The sequence below is a fragment of the Leptodactylus fuscus genome, chromosome 10, assembly GCF_031893055.1.
Source record: "Leptodactylus fuscus isolate aLepFus1 chromosome 10, aLepFus1.hap2, whole genome shotgun sequence".
Classification (NCBI taxonomy): domain Eukaryota; kingdom Metazoa; phylum Chordata; class Amphibia; order Anura; family Leptodactylidae; genus Leptodactylus; species Leptodactylus fuscus.
In genome coordinates this window covers 40286831-40302603 of record NC_134274.1, presented here as the reverse complement: position 1 = coordinate 40302603, position 15773 = coordinate 40286831, and the positions used below count along the sequence as shown (strand labels likewise).

Here is a 15773-nt window from a genome sequence, read left to right as displayed (position 1 = left end):
TGATCTTGAAATAACCTCCGACCTCGATCCCGCCGGAAAAGATCGGGATTGGAATTCCGATCGTGATCGTGAAATTTACTCGATCGCCGATCGGAATCCAATCTTTTCCCATCCCGATCGCTCAACCCTAGAGTAGGCGCTTCCACCTTGGAGCTATCATACTCTCATCAGCAAAACGTTGGTATTTACTCAGAATACAAATATTATTAGGGTATTATTACTGGTAAAGAATATACAGTGGTTGAAAAGCTTGAATGGAATTGAAACATACAAATCAATGTTAAACGCAACTTAGTTATATATCTTTCTGACTCTTTTTAATAGAAGTCTATGGACAGGAAATGGAGAGGTTGGAGCAGGACCTGATTGAAATGGAATAAAGTTATATTCATCTCATTACTAGCAAGTAGATGTCTATATGATGTTATATTCACCTAATTACTAGCTAGTATAATGTTCTATATGATGCTGCTGATGCATAAGCCTCATGGGTTTTTTGCCTTCTCCTGGATCAACACTGTAAGGACTGTAGGGTTATAGGTTGGACTTGATGGACTAATGTCTTCATCCAACCTCATCTACTATGTGACTATGTACTGAGTTAAAGAGAGCGAGTTATATCTTACCTTACCCCTTGGACTGGGCATGCCCTGATGTCATGTGAGTTATGTGTTGTGAGAGTAATAACGTTACACAATATACAATGTTGTGAACTGAAGCCATGGGTTTGGTAACATAGTACCATATTGTATTGAATTGGCTTTATGAAAAATTGGAGTCTTTATGTACAGTCAACTTTATCCATACCCAACTAAGCTTAAAAAAATCTAATTACAGGTTATAAAGACAATACTTCCCATTCCCACCATTAGAATATATAGACATTTTAAAGGAAAATCCCTAATGGGGAAACCAAATCTATGAACCAATGTGAGGAGTCGATAAGTAAGAGCATCTTGTGTTCTGGTGGACCTACCCAACACGTGTTTGCTTGGCCAACCATTCATTTGTAAATTAATATGTATGGCCTGCAGTAGATAATGCTCACCACTTCCAAAACATTCTAGACTAACTCATATCCTTAATGATTACCTTTACTTTATTCGCATTACAAAGATATGAGGCTATCTCCTATCACTCTGCTACAGCTGGGGATCATGGTGTAATTGATTTTGCGTATGCTTGTGACCACACACAAACTTATTTGGGCCTTGGTCTTCCAAGATTCTTTGTTGCATACAGTAGATACCCTTAAAGAAGTTTTTCAGACTATAAATTCTGTCTGGTGGGGCCCACACTCTAATTGTACACCTATCAGCTATTCAAGACTACTGCCCGGCCTGGTCCTATACAGTGAATGGCATACCACATTACTGCAACTCAGTAATATCATGGTTACCTAGAATAATTTACCTCTTGTCTTTTATTATTATATGATTGTACTCTCTTAATAGATCTTTACTAGGGTTGAGCGATCGGGATCGGAAAAGATCGGATTCCGATCGGCGATCGAGTAAATTTCACGATCGAGATCGGAATTCCGACCCGATCTTTTCCAGTGGGATCGAGATCGGAGGTTATCTCAAGATTGGCTCAACCCTAAAAGTGACTTTTCCCATAGAAAAGCATTGACTAGGGTTGAAGATCGGGATCAGAAAAGATCGGATTCCGATCGGCGATCGAGCAAATTTCACGATCGAAATCGGGATTGAGATCGGCTGGAAAATGATCGGAAATCGGATTTTAAAATCGATCTTGAAATCTCAGGATCGACTCAACCCTAATCTTTACTGTATTTTGGATTTACTATATGTACATTGGTTTCTTTGCAATAAATATTAAGATACAGTATTAGATTTTTGCCATAAAATTACTTGTCATAATTGTCATGTTGAACATGAAATTCTATCCATGAATACATTTTTTATGTTAAAATATCATGCGTCTCAACTTGAATTATCTGGAATTTCTACATTCCCTATCTAGAGGACTCCCGTGACAATATGCTGATGAGAAATTGTCTCCCTGCTGGGACCCTCAGACATCAGTTGCAATCTGTAGAGAGACCTGGCAGTACATGTTCATTTTGCCTGCAGTGGCACCGCAGGGGAAATTAAGCATTACATAGTACTCATACAAATCAATGGGTATTCTGTGTCGTAGGACAGTAGAAGTCCTCCAGAGCAATATTATAAAAATTCTTGTTTTTTTTTCCAAATTGGACAACCCCTTTTATTTCACAAATTCTATACTGCTGTTAGCTGTCCTTCATGTTAAGCATTCATTGATAATGATTCCATTTCCGTTATTGGAATTTAGTTCCTATTGTTGTGGAAGGTTTCACATCAGAAGTAACTAAACATATATCACAGACATATCCAACATAGACAAATACACAATGACTGGATGAAAAGCTTTGAATGCCCCGGGCTCGGAATTATGATGAGCTTTGAAAGTTTCAGGACTGCAAGGAAATGATGGGAAAATGACCACCAGGGAAGGAGTGAGTGCTAAGAAATTATATATATATATTTCAATTGTTACCTTTTAACTGCAAATTCATATCAGTCAAACCTAGTTCTCTATTCAATGCAGGATTGCCTTTTACAGCAAAAGTTGTATATCCAAAAGCAGCTTGATCTGTAGCCTGGAGAACAATTGAAACCCCTGCCAATGTACTTGAGGAACATCACATACTGCATATTGATTCATAACATAGGTAATAGATGTAACAAGCCAGACAAATCTGAATAACCAGAAACAGTGTTAAAAATTGTGTCTTTTATGTTACTATCCAAAAATACATCTTGAAATAGTCCAGTTTTTGGCTGCTTTCACACGGAGTTAACACTCCGCTCATTCTGACACATAAACACGTGTCAGAGTGAGCGCAGTAAAACATAATCCCATTGAGTTCAATGGGTTCGGTCTTACACGTGCTACCCATTGAACTCAATGGAAGGATTTGCTACCTATTGCTTTCAATGTGATACGCGTGGAACCAGGTGTCTTTTTATCAGCGCTGGTTCTGCCGTGAGTTATCGCGTCAGAATCAGTGCCCCCTTAGCATCCCCTCAGGATCCTGGGCCTAATATTGACTGCCACTGTTGCATCTCCTATAGCTACACCACTGGTTATACCTTATTGAAAGATAAGACATTCATCAACCAATTAACCTGATCAACAATTGCAAATGTATAGGACTATAAAAGTTATTGTTTGTGGCCATATCTTACCATTCAGTTAAAGAAAGCGCCCCTCTGAGTCTAATAAATGGGCAGATGAATGACACTTATTGATGAAAGCCATGTATACACTCCCTGTTATCAATTGTCCATTATTAGGTTGTGACATTTCTTCACCATCACTTTAGCAGCTATAAAACACATGCACTTTGCTAAGGTATATATTTCAACCAATTCCATACAATAACGGTATCCCTTCAATATGGTTGCCATATAGAAAAACAAACAAAAAAATATATAAATCTTGCACTCAGAATACACGGTAAAGAAATAAAAATAAAAATTTATTCAGCTACAATATTTAAAATTGGAAAAACGGAACGTATCTGCATTGCATTAAAGTCATGAATTTTCCTAGAAAAAAAACAAAAAACATTGGGTAATTGCCCATCGGTGACTTACCGACAGTGTTTATGAGACGCTGTCAATGTCTCTATAACAAAGCATTCCCCATCGTTCAAGCAGTACGCTAGGTCTTTATCTTTGCAGGGTTTAAAGTGCTCGGACCTCTCCGTGAAATAGGTGGTAGTATCTGCAAAGAAGAAAAAATACTATTTACAAAAACAATATCTTGATACGTTCAGATATAACTTCCTTTTATAACATCTTTTCATGTCCGTAAATGGCTCGAACAATCTGGACTGGGAACAAAAGATCAAATTCATACTGTATGTTCAACCATGAATAGATTTACAAGGACACTAAATATGAAAAAAGTAATACTACTAGCAAAAATAAATTTAATGGAAAGTAAAATAATGCGGGTTCAAACAATATTGCGAACGTTTTACATATATATTTAACTGTTACAGGTTAAGTCATGAAAGTTACAAGACCATGTGAGAAATACTCTATCAAGTATCGCCACAAAGATCTCTTTACCCAGCTATATGGTCTCTGTTTGCACGTAAGTGCTATCGTGGAGAGAAACTCGCATTGTGTTTTTTATTGCAATTTTGCTGCAGTTTTTCCATAGCTATTTTTTTTTCCACATTGTGTGGATGAGATAAACCAAAATCTCATTCATATTGTTGGGAGTTTCCTGATCCAGGAGACAAAGTAATGGAAATGTATTATTATTATTATTATTATTATTATTATTATTATTATTATTATTATTATTATTATTATTATTATTATTTATTTATTTATTTATATAGCACCATTAATTCCATGGTGCTTCACATTTGGGGGTTACATACAATACATAAAATATACAGGTAGATATAATACTAACAATGACCGACTGGCACAGGGGGGTAGAGGGCCCTGCCCCCGAGGGCTTACAATCTATAAAATTAATGGCATCATTTACACAAAAAACAACTGTTTTAGGCTGTAGCCCCAAGTTACAAGAGCACTGTGTTTTACAGGACCTGCAAAATGGATGGGATTTTGGCTAATCCCATCCACACATTACAGAAAAAAGATCTACAGCAGAAAAGCTGCATTTTCAGAAACACCCCAATTTTTGAAAATGGCAGCATGTCAATTTTATCTGCAGAATTGCTGATGTTTTCCATATAGATATAATAGTGGCAAAAAGTCCGCAAAGGAAAACTCTTTGAAAATACAATGAAAAACCCTGCGGGAAAAAAAACAAAATGTGTATATTGTGATCGCTGGAGCGCTGCTATAGTTTCTCCTGGTTTTTGACATATGTATGGTCCAGTGCAGGCCTTGAGTAGGCCTAAGCCTCCCTCAGATGTGAGGGCCATAAAACACTGCAGAGACTACACTTCAGAGCAGATCCTGAGAATGAGAGGAGGTGCCTGGGTCTGTCCCAAGATACTGACTGGTGAGACCAAACTATGCTATCTGTTTGTTGGTGTGGCTGTTAGTAAGTCACACTTATAGTTAGTTTAGTTCTGTTTAGTTAGTGCTCGGATGAGCAAGTTTTGGTTTGATGTTTTGTACATGACATAAGGTTTATTTATTTTTTCCTATTTTTACAAATAAATCTCTTTGTACAAGATAACGTGTGCATGTCTCTGGTTGGGTCGGCACCATTGCTGCTGCCAAGCTACCTTCCCCACAATATATATGAGTATGCAGTATGAAACCAGTGCTTTGTCTCTATGTTCAGGATTGACAGTGCCCCAGAAGCTGGATCTCCAAAGATCATTAAGTGGTGACCTTAATATCTACTTATTTGAGAATTAATGTAACTTAATTACTGATTGTTGTACTATAAAAAAAAAATGTAAATAATCACTTAATAAAAATTATTGAAACAAAAAAAAAAGTGGTAACATATTCTAGAAATATATCTTCAATTTCTAAGATGGAAATACTTCTTTAATACCTAATTTATTATTTAATCAAAATACATGGAACGGCCACGAAAGCTAAACAAAATAATCCTTCATTTCGACTTACAAGAAATTAAATGTTTCTAATGTAATTGCTATCTCTCAATAACATGTCATAAAATTAATGCGGGGATTCTTTCAGTTCTTGGCAAATAGTTTCAGAAAATGGCATTTATAGTGAAAAACAGCGGAGTTAATTAAGAGCATCCTCTGCTCCTGCCACCCTCCAAAAAGCTGCAGCCATAAATCACAGATAAAAAGGTAAACATAGCATTCTTCAATTTTAGCATCGACTGCAGAACAATTATTGCATTCTGCTTTATCCAATTAGCACTTTGCAGCCGATTCTCTTTTTTAATGCTGGTTGCAAGTCACAAGCAGATACCAGTGAAGAAGTCATCACAGCTCCTTGCTAGAACTTAATTTCTTTTTTGTCTTTGCAGAACTGGGAAGGTTTCTCCCTAAAGATCATGAAATAACTGGAAAATGTACACTTAATGATAAAAATAACTAGCCGGTGACTACGCTGGAAGAAGAGAAGTCTAGAGATTAATGGGGTATGAACCGCGGTTACAAACCATCCAAGTCAAAAGTCTAATGTCTGGTTCACATCTGCGTTTGGTAATCCATATGGGGAGTCCGCATGAGGACCCACCAAATGGAATACCAAATGCATTGGCAAGTGGTGTACGGTGGTTCACATCTGCATTTGGTACCCCCCAAATGCAATACCGATAGCATTGGCAGGCGGAGAGCTTATGAGAGCACACAGACCCCATATAGACTATAATGTGGTCCATGTGCTTTCCACAAGGGTCTCCACATGAGTCATGAAAGTAGATCACAAAGTACTTTTCTGTCTGCATGTTCCATGCGGACACCATGTGGAAAGCACACGGACCCCATTATAGACTATATGGGGTCTGTGTGCTCTCATAAGCTCTCCACCTGCCAATGCTTTCGGTATTCCATTTGGGGGGTACCAAATGCAGATGTGAACCAGGCTTAACATTGGAAATAAATATTATATGATGTCAAATTGCCCACACGTTTTAGACTGAAGTCACTGGTAATGGAAAATTCAAATATGGTGAACTTTCAGCCAGTGAAATTTGACAAGAAAAAAATGTAATTTAGCTAGCTGGTGACATGACGATGAATATGACAATTGTTTGAGAAATTTGACAACCATTTTAGTCACTAGGGATTGGCTAAAACACAGATTGCTATTTTTCCTTTATACTTTGTGCCTTTGTTGTCTGCACTACTGTCTGACTCACAATTGCAGATGCAAATCTCTGACCAAAACACTGAAGTGTGAACAAGGCTGCAACGTAATGAGTTTTTTAATCCAGCTTTTGGCTTGAAAAGTGGCATGTTTGGCATACCGCAAAATATGCATGGCTGCAACTGCAAAATCGTTGTTCTCCAGATGAAGGTTCATTCAACAATTATTCAACCATCAACCTAAGTCCATAATAACTCAACTGCACAGCAACAATGTTTTTCTTGACACTTCTGTATTGTTGCTGTAGCCACCTGTGAGTTTCTATGTTACCCTTTTCATTTTCAATATAAGCACAAACAATGGGCATCTTAGGCTAGAAAAAGATATAGTTTATAGAATAAAGATAGTTTAGTTGACACCCTCCATGACTCTCAACTGCTCAAATCCTGAACCTGAGTCAAGTAAGCTTGTAGGAATTCATTCCCAAAAATGGTGTTCATTCAAGGAATATGTTGGGAAGGGATTAAAAGATACTGTTATTACCGTATTACAGTATCAGATCTTGGAAGTCTTACACCGCCGGCAATCAGTTCAGGGTTGTGGAGCTCATTGCTACAGTCTCTATAATAGTTGCTTTAGATCTCTAGAATCTGTTTGTACTATTGAATATCTTCTGTAGTGGAGATGAAGGTTACTACAGCCCACCAATATGGTATTGATGGTCTAGTAGGGTTGAGCGATCAGGAAAGATCAGATCCCGATCGGCGATTGAGCAAATTTCAGGATCGGGATCGGCTGGAAAATGATCAAAAATCAGATTTTTAAAACAATCCTAAAATCTCAAGATCGGCTCAACCCTACTCCATAAACATAAAGTTACTAGGGTTGAGCAATCAGGAAAGATCGGATCCCGATTGCCAGTCAAGCAAATTTCACGATCGCGATCAGGTAGAAAATGATCAAAAATCGGAAATTACAAAACGATCCTGAAATCTCAAGATTGGCTCAACCCTATGGTCTAGTCTAAAGATAGGTTATGAATTTTTAGAAAAGTTGAACAAGTCCTTTAAGTCCATTAGAAGGAAACATCTCTTTGTCTTATTGGTTGTTAAAGAGTGTAAATGAAAAGGGGTTGTTTTTAAGAAAACTTCTTTCACTTACAGTATGTAAAAAGTTGAACTTTTTTCCTAGAATTAGATTTTTTTTTTATATGCATAGGAGTCATCTAACAAAGCCACAGTAATTTTTTCTGTAATCTATCTTATCTTATTGTACTAGTGTAATTGAAATATTACTATTATTGAGGAATTTGTGTTAATGCAGTTTCCTAACCTTTGGGGAATAAAAAAAATTCTTGATGTTAACAACTGTGAATCATTGCTATATAAAGAATTTTTTGCATATACCCTTCATGATTGGAGAAATAGCATGACCAGACCCATATTATTTTTTTTTACACGCCATTACAATATCATCATATATAGAGTAATAACAAAGTCTTTATATTTTCAAACAACCAGGCCAGATCGTGTCAAAATATGTATGTTAGAGATGAAACGCACAAAAATTAATGTCAAAATATAGCATGACAGCAAATCATTTTGTGAATTGCACTAAATTATACGGGGGTGTGATTATACATGCCAATCATCACTTAATACTTTGAGGTATGTTTCCGTCTGACTACACTAGAAAAAAAAAAAATCAACCTCTAGCTACTTCTAATTTTAAGTCAAATAAGAAAAATGAACAGATGCAAAGACATACAAAGATAAGAAATACCTTGACACAAGGATCCAAACATTATTTTTAATTATTTTAATTAAATATATTTATTTTGAAAAAATATATTTATAACTAGAGATGAGCGAGTAGTACTCGATCGAGTAGGTATTCGATCGAATACTATGGTATTCGAAATACTCGTACTCGATCGAGTACCACTCGCTGTTCGAATGTAAAAGTTTGATGCAGAACCAGCATTGATTGGCCGAATGCTTTACAGTCGGCCAATCAATGCTGGTTCTTCTCCTACCTTTAGAAGTCTTCTCTGTGCAGCTTCCCGCGGCGTCTTCCGGCTCTTCATTCACTCTGCCAGGAATCGGGCCTGGGCAGAGCCGACTGCGCATGTCCACTTGTAGTGCGGGCATGCGTAGTCAGCTCTGCCCAGGCCCAATGCCTGGCAGAGTGAATGAAGAGCTGGAAGACGTCGCGGGGATGCTGCAAGGAGAAGACTGCTTGGAGGATCCAGCCCGACCCTCACTTGTGGACTTGGTAAGTATAATTTGATCGATCGTTGCCTACCCCTGAAACGAGCATTTTCCCCCTATAGACTATAATAGGGTTCGATATTCGATTCGAGAAGTCGAATATTGAGGGGCTACTTGAAACGAATATCTAATCTCAAACATTGTACTGTTCACTCATCTCTATTCGTAACTATAGTATGAGATGAAATAGAGAAAATTGCCAGGAAAGACAATTAGAAAGTTAGATTCCGTACAACTGACCACTGTTCATCTGTCTTCATTGCTTCTCAAAAAAAGCAAAAATTTTAAAAAGTCGCACATTGTTAATAAATTTGCCAAATTTCATAATATTTCTTAGACGCACCCCCTTTTAGAAAATAAACTAGTCCAAAACGACATTGTACAATAAGGTTGAACTTTCCCAAACGGTCCAGATGATTAGTTGTGGGTTGGGTTGAGCCGATCTTGAGATTTCAGGACAGTTTTTAAAATCTGATTTTCGATAATTTTCCAGCTGATCCCGATCGTGAAATTTGCTCGATTGCCGATCGGTATCAGATCTTTCCCGATCCCGATGACTCAACCCTAGTTGTGAGTCATTGGGATACAGGAGAGCGAGGAGATCAGACAGAGAAACACAGGATATATAGAGCAGGATAGTGTCAGTGAATGTGTTTTATGGCAAAGAAAAGTGTATAGACAGTTTACGTTAACAGTAACTTGATAGAGGGATTTTGGAGCTTTTAGAAAGATATAGGAGTCAGTGTCAGTGTTTTAGCTCAGAACGTAAAACATGCAATGTTTTCTGAAAATAAAGTAGAACCTTTTCAAGTCTGATATAAAACTCCAAAATTCTGCCATTTTTCAATTCATACCGTTACACCAACAGTAAGATTGCAATAAGAAATGAACCTCGCGTCTCATTTACAGTGCCTTGCAAAATTATTCATAACCTTTCATCACCTTACAATCACAAACTTAAGTGAATTGTAGAGGCAAAAATGGACAACCCTCTGACTTTTAAATCAGAGGGGGCATTAACAAAAAATATATCATACTCACCTGTCCTTGATGCTCCAGTGTCCTCCTGGTGCAGTCCAGTCCTTCTGCTGAGTGGGTCACTTCCGAACTTCTGCTGAAGCCACTGATTGGCCTCAGTGGTAACGTAACCGTTGAGTCTAATCAGTGGCCTCAATAAGAGACCCATGATGTCATAGATGGTGACATCACAAGCCATTCACTGATTGGCCTCAGCAACTCAAAAAAAAAAAAAAAACTCAACAAAATCTTCAACAAAAAAATTAACTTTTCTGTAACATGGAGCCCCAGTCTACACTAGAAGAAAGCATGTCTTTGGTTCTTACTTCGAAAGCAGATGGGAGGCTATTTTATAATTTGAATAGAGCATAGTTCTGGATCCTACTTTCCCTGTATTCATTGTAGGTTAGTTCTGAACCCAAAAGATGAATTTAGTCTAGGGTCCATCTGAATGTTTGAATAATGTTGCCTTGTCTGGACAGATGGGCTTTTATAATTTTATCAAGCATGTACACCCAGAACCAAGATACAGTCCGGTTATATTAATGTGACCACCACCTACTTCAACGTTAAATAATGTCAATGTTAAATAACAAATCTCAGAAGGCACATGGCATCAGCCATCTGGGTTCACTCATCACTGTGGAAGGCACGATGGATCAGCTTAAGTATGCATCTATCATTGCGGACCATGTTCACCCCAACAGAATGATGGCATCTACCAGCAGGACAATGTGGCATGTCATAAAGATCACAGTGTACGTGCATGGTTAGAGGAGCACCAGAATGAGTTTGATGTACTCCCTTGGCCAGCAAATTCCCCGGACTTGAACCCAATCGAGAATCTGTGGGTCCACCTCGATCAGATTGTTCGCGCCATGGATGCTCAACCGCGTAACCTAGAACAGCTGGCCACGGCACTGGAGTCGGCATGGCTCAACATCCCAGTGAACATCATCACAACATCCCCTCTCTTCCTGCACATCTCGCAGTGGTCTGCTCTTCCAAAGGTGGTTATTCTGGATTTTGACAGTCGGTCACATTAATATGACTGGACTGTGTAGATAGATCAAAAATTTGTGCAGATTTTTTATTCCAACCACGACATTCCAGTCCAATAAGCTCAAGGATTGAAAAAGGTCCTACACTTATTGTAAAAATCTTAACCTGTATGCGTCTATATACAGTATGTTTAGTGATTTATGTGTTTAGTTCTGTGACCGACTCTGAGCTTTTAAAGCAAGTAGTTATTGCGGTGCAAGATGCTAGAAGTAGGAGCGGCAGGCATGTAGTAAAAAATGGCTGAGATAGAGCTGGAGTTGCTCTGTACCTGTAAAATGCCAGTGAATTAAGGAGAAGAGGAGGTCTGAAGCACAAGCACTCAGATGGGAAAGACTGTGAAGGTCTTGAGCATGAGACTCTGAGATTTGTTCAGTTTGTAGGTTTCAGAATGTTGGTTCCCAATTATCAACAACTGGAGTTAATAAAGGACCTCATTAGTAACATTTCAATCAATTATATTCTTACTGGTGGATCTAACAAACACCTTTGAAAATAAATAAATAAATAAAATAAAATTAATTTAAATCAGATTTTATTTTGGCAACAAGTACATTTGTTCTGATTTATTTTACCATTTTGTTCCCTTTTATTATGTTGTTTTCTACAGAGAAAATTAAGTCACAGGATAAATGCCTTTAGGCTACCATCAGACAGGGCGAGTTTGTGCTGCATTTTTAATGTAGCATTTAATTACTCCTTTAATGACACAGTAATGAATACAGTTTCAAAAATAGCATTTACACAATTGGGATCTGTCTGTTCCGAAACGCACTTCATTATATTCTTGTATCCAAGCAGAATTGTTGAAGTAGCTCATCTACACATAAAAAATAAAGAATTGTTTAAATGTTAAATCTACAAAATAAAATTAGACTATATTGTTGAAATGGTAAAGTAATAGTAACTTAAAAATAAATAAATAAATAATAATAATAATAATAATAATAATAATAATAATAATAAATATTAATGTATCATAGGAACTGTAAAGGTATAAACTATTACCCATACATAACTCATAGTATCGTATTAATATAGACTTCAATACAGTTACATAAGAAACAGCTAATGAAAGGTTCAATTCCTTGGGGGGCTAAAGGTTTTTTTAAAGTTAAAAAACAAACAAACAAAAAAACAACAACAATATATAGTCATTGAAATGTAGATTTCAATTCAGACACAACAGATCCACCTGCAATGACTAAGTCTTATTAAATCCCCCCCCCCCCCATTGTTTCCTATGCCAACTCGTAGTGGTTTCCAGATTTTTCTTGTGAAAAAAAAAATCCCTTTAACATTTTCTACTATAGATTCTTGTGGGTCAAGTCTTTCAGGAAGATTTTATTGATTAAAATACTTACCAAAATGGTTTAGTCATATTTAACTCACTTCAATAGTTTATGTACATCCTACTAATATTGTAAATGTGAAAGTTTGCGTATTAGTGGGTTTGGATGTTTGTGTGTTTGTTACTCTTTCACGCAAAAACAGCTGAACGAATTTGGATGAAATTTGGCACATAGATAGTTTGTAACCTTGATTAAAACATAGGCTACTTATTATCCCAGTAAATGACATGACTTCACAACTTATGAATTTACAGTCCTATGAAAAAGTTTGGGCACCCCTATTAATCTTAATCATTTTTTGTTCTAAATATTTTGGTGTTTGCAACAGCCATTTCAGTTTGATATATCTAATAACTGATGGACACAGTAATATTTCAGGATTGAAATGAGGTTTATTGTACTAACAGAAAATGTGCAATATGCATTAAACCAAAATTTGACCGGTGCAAAAGTATGGGCACCCTTATCATTTTATTGATTTGAATTCCCCTAACTACTTTTTACTGACTTACTGAAGCACAAAATTGGTTTTGTAACCTCAGTGAGCTTTGAACTTCATAGCCAGATGTATCCAATCATAAGAAAAGGTATTTAAGGTGGCCAATTGCAAGTTGATCTCCTATTTGAATCTCCTCTGAAGAGTGGCATCATGGGCTACTCAAAACAACTCTCAAATGATCTGAAAACAAAGATTGTTCAACATAGTTGTTCAGGGGAAGGATACAAAAAGTTGTCTCAGAGATTTAACCTGTCAGTTTCCACTGTGAGGAACATAGTAAGGAAATGGAAGACCACAGGGACAGTTCTTGTTAAGCCCAGAAGTGGCAGGCCAAGAAAAATATCAGAAAGGCAGAGAAGAAGAATGGTGAGAACAGTCAAGGACAATCCACAGACCACCTCCAAAGAGCTGCAGCATCATCTTGCTGCAGATGGTGTCACTGTGCATCGGTAACAATACAGCGCACTTTGCACAAGGAGAAGCTGTCAGGGAGAGTGATGAGAAAGAAGCCGTTTCTGCACGTACGCCACAAATAGAGTTGCCTGAGGTATGAAAAAGCACATTTGGACAAGGCAGCTTCATTTTGGAAACAAAAATTGAGTTGTTTGGTTATAAAAAAAAAAGGCATTATGCATGGCGTCCAAAAAGAAACAGCATTCCAAGAAAAACACATGCTACCCACTGTAAAATTTGGTGGAGGTTCCATCATGCTTTGGGGCTGTGTGGCCAATGCCGGCATCGGGAATCTTGTTAAAGTTGAGAGTCGCATGGATTCCACTCAGTATCAGCAGATTCTTGAGAATAATGTTCAAGAATCAGTGACGAAGTTGAAGTTACCCCGGGGATGGATATTTCAGCAAGACAATGATCCAAAACACCGCTCCAAATCCTCAGGCATTCATGCAGAGGAACAATTACAATGTTCTGGAATGGCCATCCCAGTCCCCAGACCTGAATATCATTGAACATCTGTGGGATGATTGGAAGCGGGCTGTCCATGCTCGGCGACCATCAAACTTAACTGAACTTGAATTGTTTGTCCAAAATACCTTTATCCAGGATCCAGGAACTGATTAAAAGCTACAGGAAGCGACTAGAGGCTGTTATCTTTGCAAAAGGAGGATCTACTAAATATTAATGTCACTTTTCTGTTGAGGTGCCCATACTTTTGCACCGGTCAAATTTTGGTTTAATGCATATTGCACATTTTCTGTTAGTGCAATAAACCTCATTTCAATCCTGAAATATTACTGTGTCCATCAGTTATTAGATATATCAAACTGAAATGGCTGTTATAAACACCAAAATATTTAGAACTAAAAATGATTAAGATTAATAGGGGTGCCCAAACTTTTTCATAGGACTATAAGTTCATATATTATATTACACTGCTCTTGCCAGCAGGAGAATCAGCTAATTGCACTTTGATAATAAAGCCAGGTCTGTTTTCTCTCTATGTAAATACACTGATAACCTCAAGTCCATTGTGAACAAGTATTTGCATATCATCAGATCCGCTCCAGGCAGTGTTGACACTTTGGATGGGAAAACCCCTTTAATCAACATTGGCAGTTTGAAAATTTTAGACATGCCCAGAAAAAAGAAAATCTAATTTGTCCCAAAAGTCTAAAACCACGAGAGCTATGAAGGAAGCCAAAAGTCACAGTCACAAGAGGATTGAGCAAGCTAGGCGTCAAGCGGCTCTTAGAGCAGGCAGATTTTTGACACCAACAACACGCTCATTATATGGTGTCCTAGCCAGCTACTGAGATATTGGAAAAATCACTGGTGCGGTGCGAGGAACAAGTTCAGCGGCAGGCCAGCTTGAGAACTGCTAAAATGCCGGAGCAGGCAAACCATTGACAGCAGAAATTTGCTGATTACAGGCGGATCATCCATGCCAACACCACACAGACGAAGTTGCAGCAGAGGCTAGTACTGTATATTACAAAGTGAAAATTGAAGACACAACATACACAAAATGTTCAAATGACAATGCTGAACTACTAGGTCAAACTTAAGAAGTTGCCATTGGAATATACACTCTTCTGCTACTGTTTCATCTGGAAATATTCCTAACTACAATTATAATATTCTTGTACTTATGAGCACTTAGATGTTACTTTTACACAAATGTAAATTTTATCAGGCTCCATTTGAACTCTGTAAATCCTTTGCTCAGCAATGTTCTCAACAAACAATAAAAAAAAAAATAGAATTTATCTAGGACAGTCATTTCCTATCTTTCAATACTGCTTTAGAAGAAATGAAGCTTTAAACAAATAACTTATTAATGACCCTGAGTTTATGGTTTTTATTGTTGAGACTCCAAAAACTGTCCAACTGGAAAAGTAATCAGGAGTCGCTGTGTACTTCAATGAAAGCGGCATGTCTGAATATAATGACCTCTGATAGACAGCACACACTCATTTTATCCACTCAATGGCTTTTACTCTCCGTAATGACAAATGCCATGGAAATTCACACTGAGATTAGACACAGCATGTAAGAAATTGCTCTCCCAAAGTTCCCCACTAAGATTTTTTAATTTAAATTTTGTTTTGCCAGGAAATATAGCAGAAAGTTTAAATTCCTGAAACAAGATGGAAAAGTGCACTTAGAAATGTCATCATTATAGATACTAATGATGCTTACAAGGATGTAGAGCAAAAAGAACAATTCAACTAAGGCAACATGACATGGTATGAGAAAAAAAGCTAGGACTCATTTATTGTGGTTTTGTAAGATTTGTAAATGTTGTATTATGGCGCCTTACAAATTGTATAACTCC

General features: G+C 37.3%; 1 protein-coding gene across 1 annotated transcript in view; it reads right to left on the bottom strand.

Annotated features, from left to right (window-relative positions):
* Positions 1-15773, bottom strand: part of NRG3 (neuregulin 3) — a 603489-nt gene that overhangs the window by 394212 nt on the left and 193504 nt on the right. The window contains exon 2 of the mRNA XM_075257841.1: positions 3648-3777. Coding sequence (XP_075113942.1) covers positions 3648-3777 — 130 coding nt within the window. The remainder of the gene's footprint in view (positions 1-3647; positions 3778-15773) is intronic.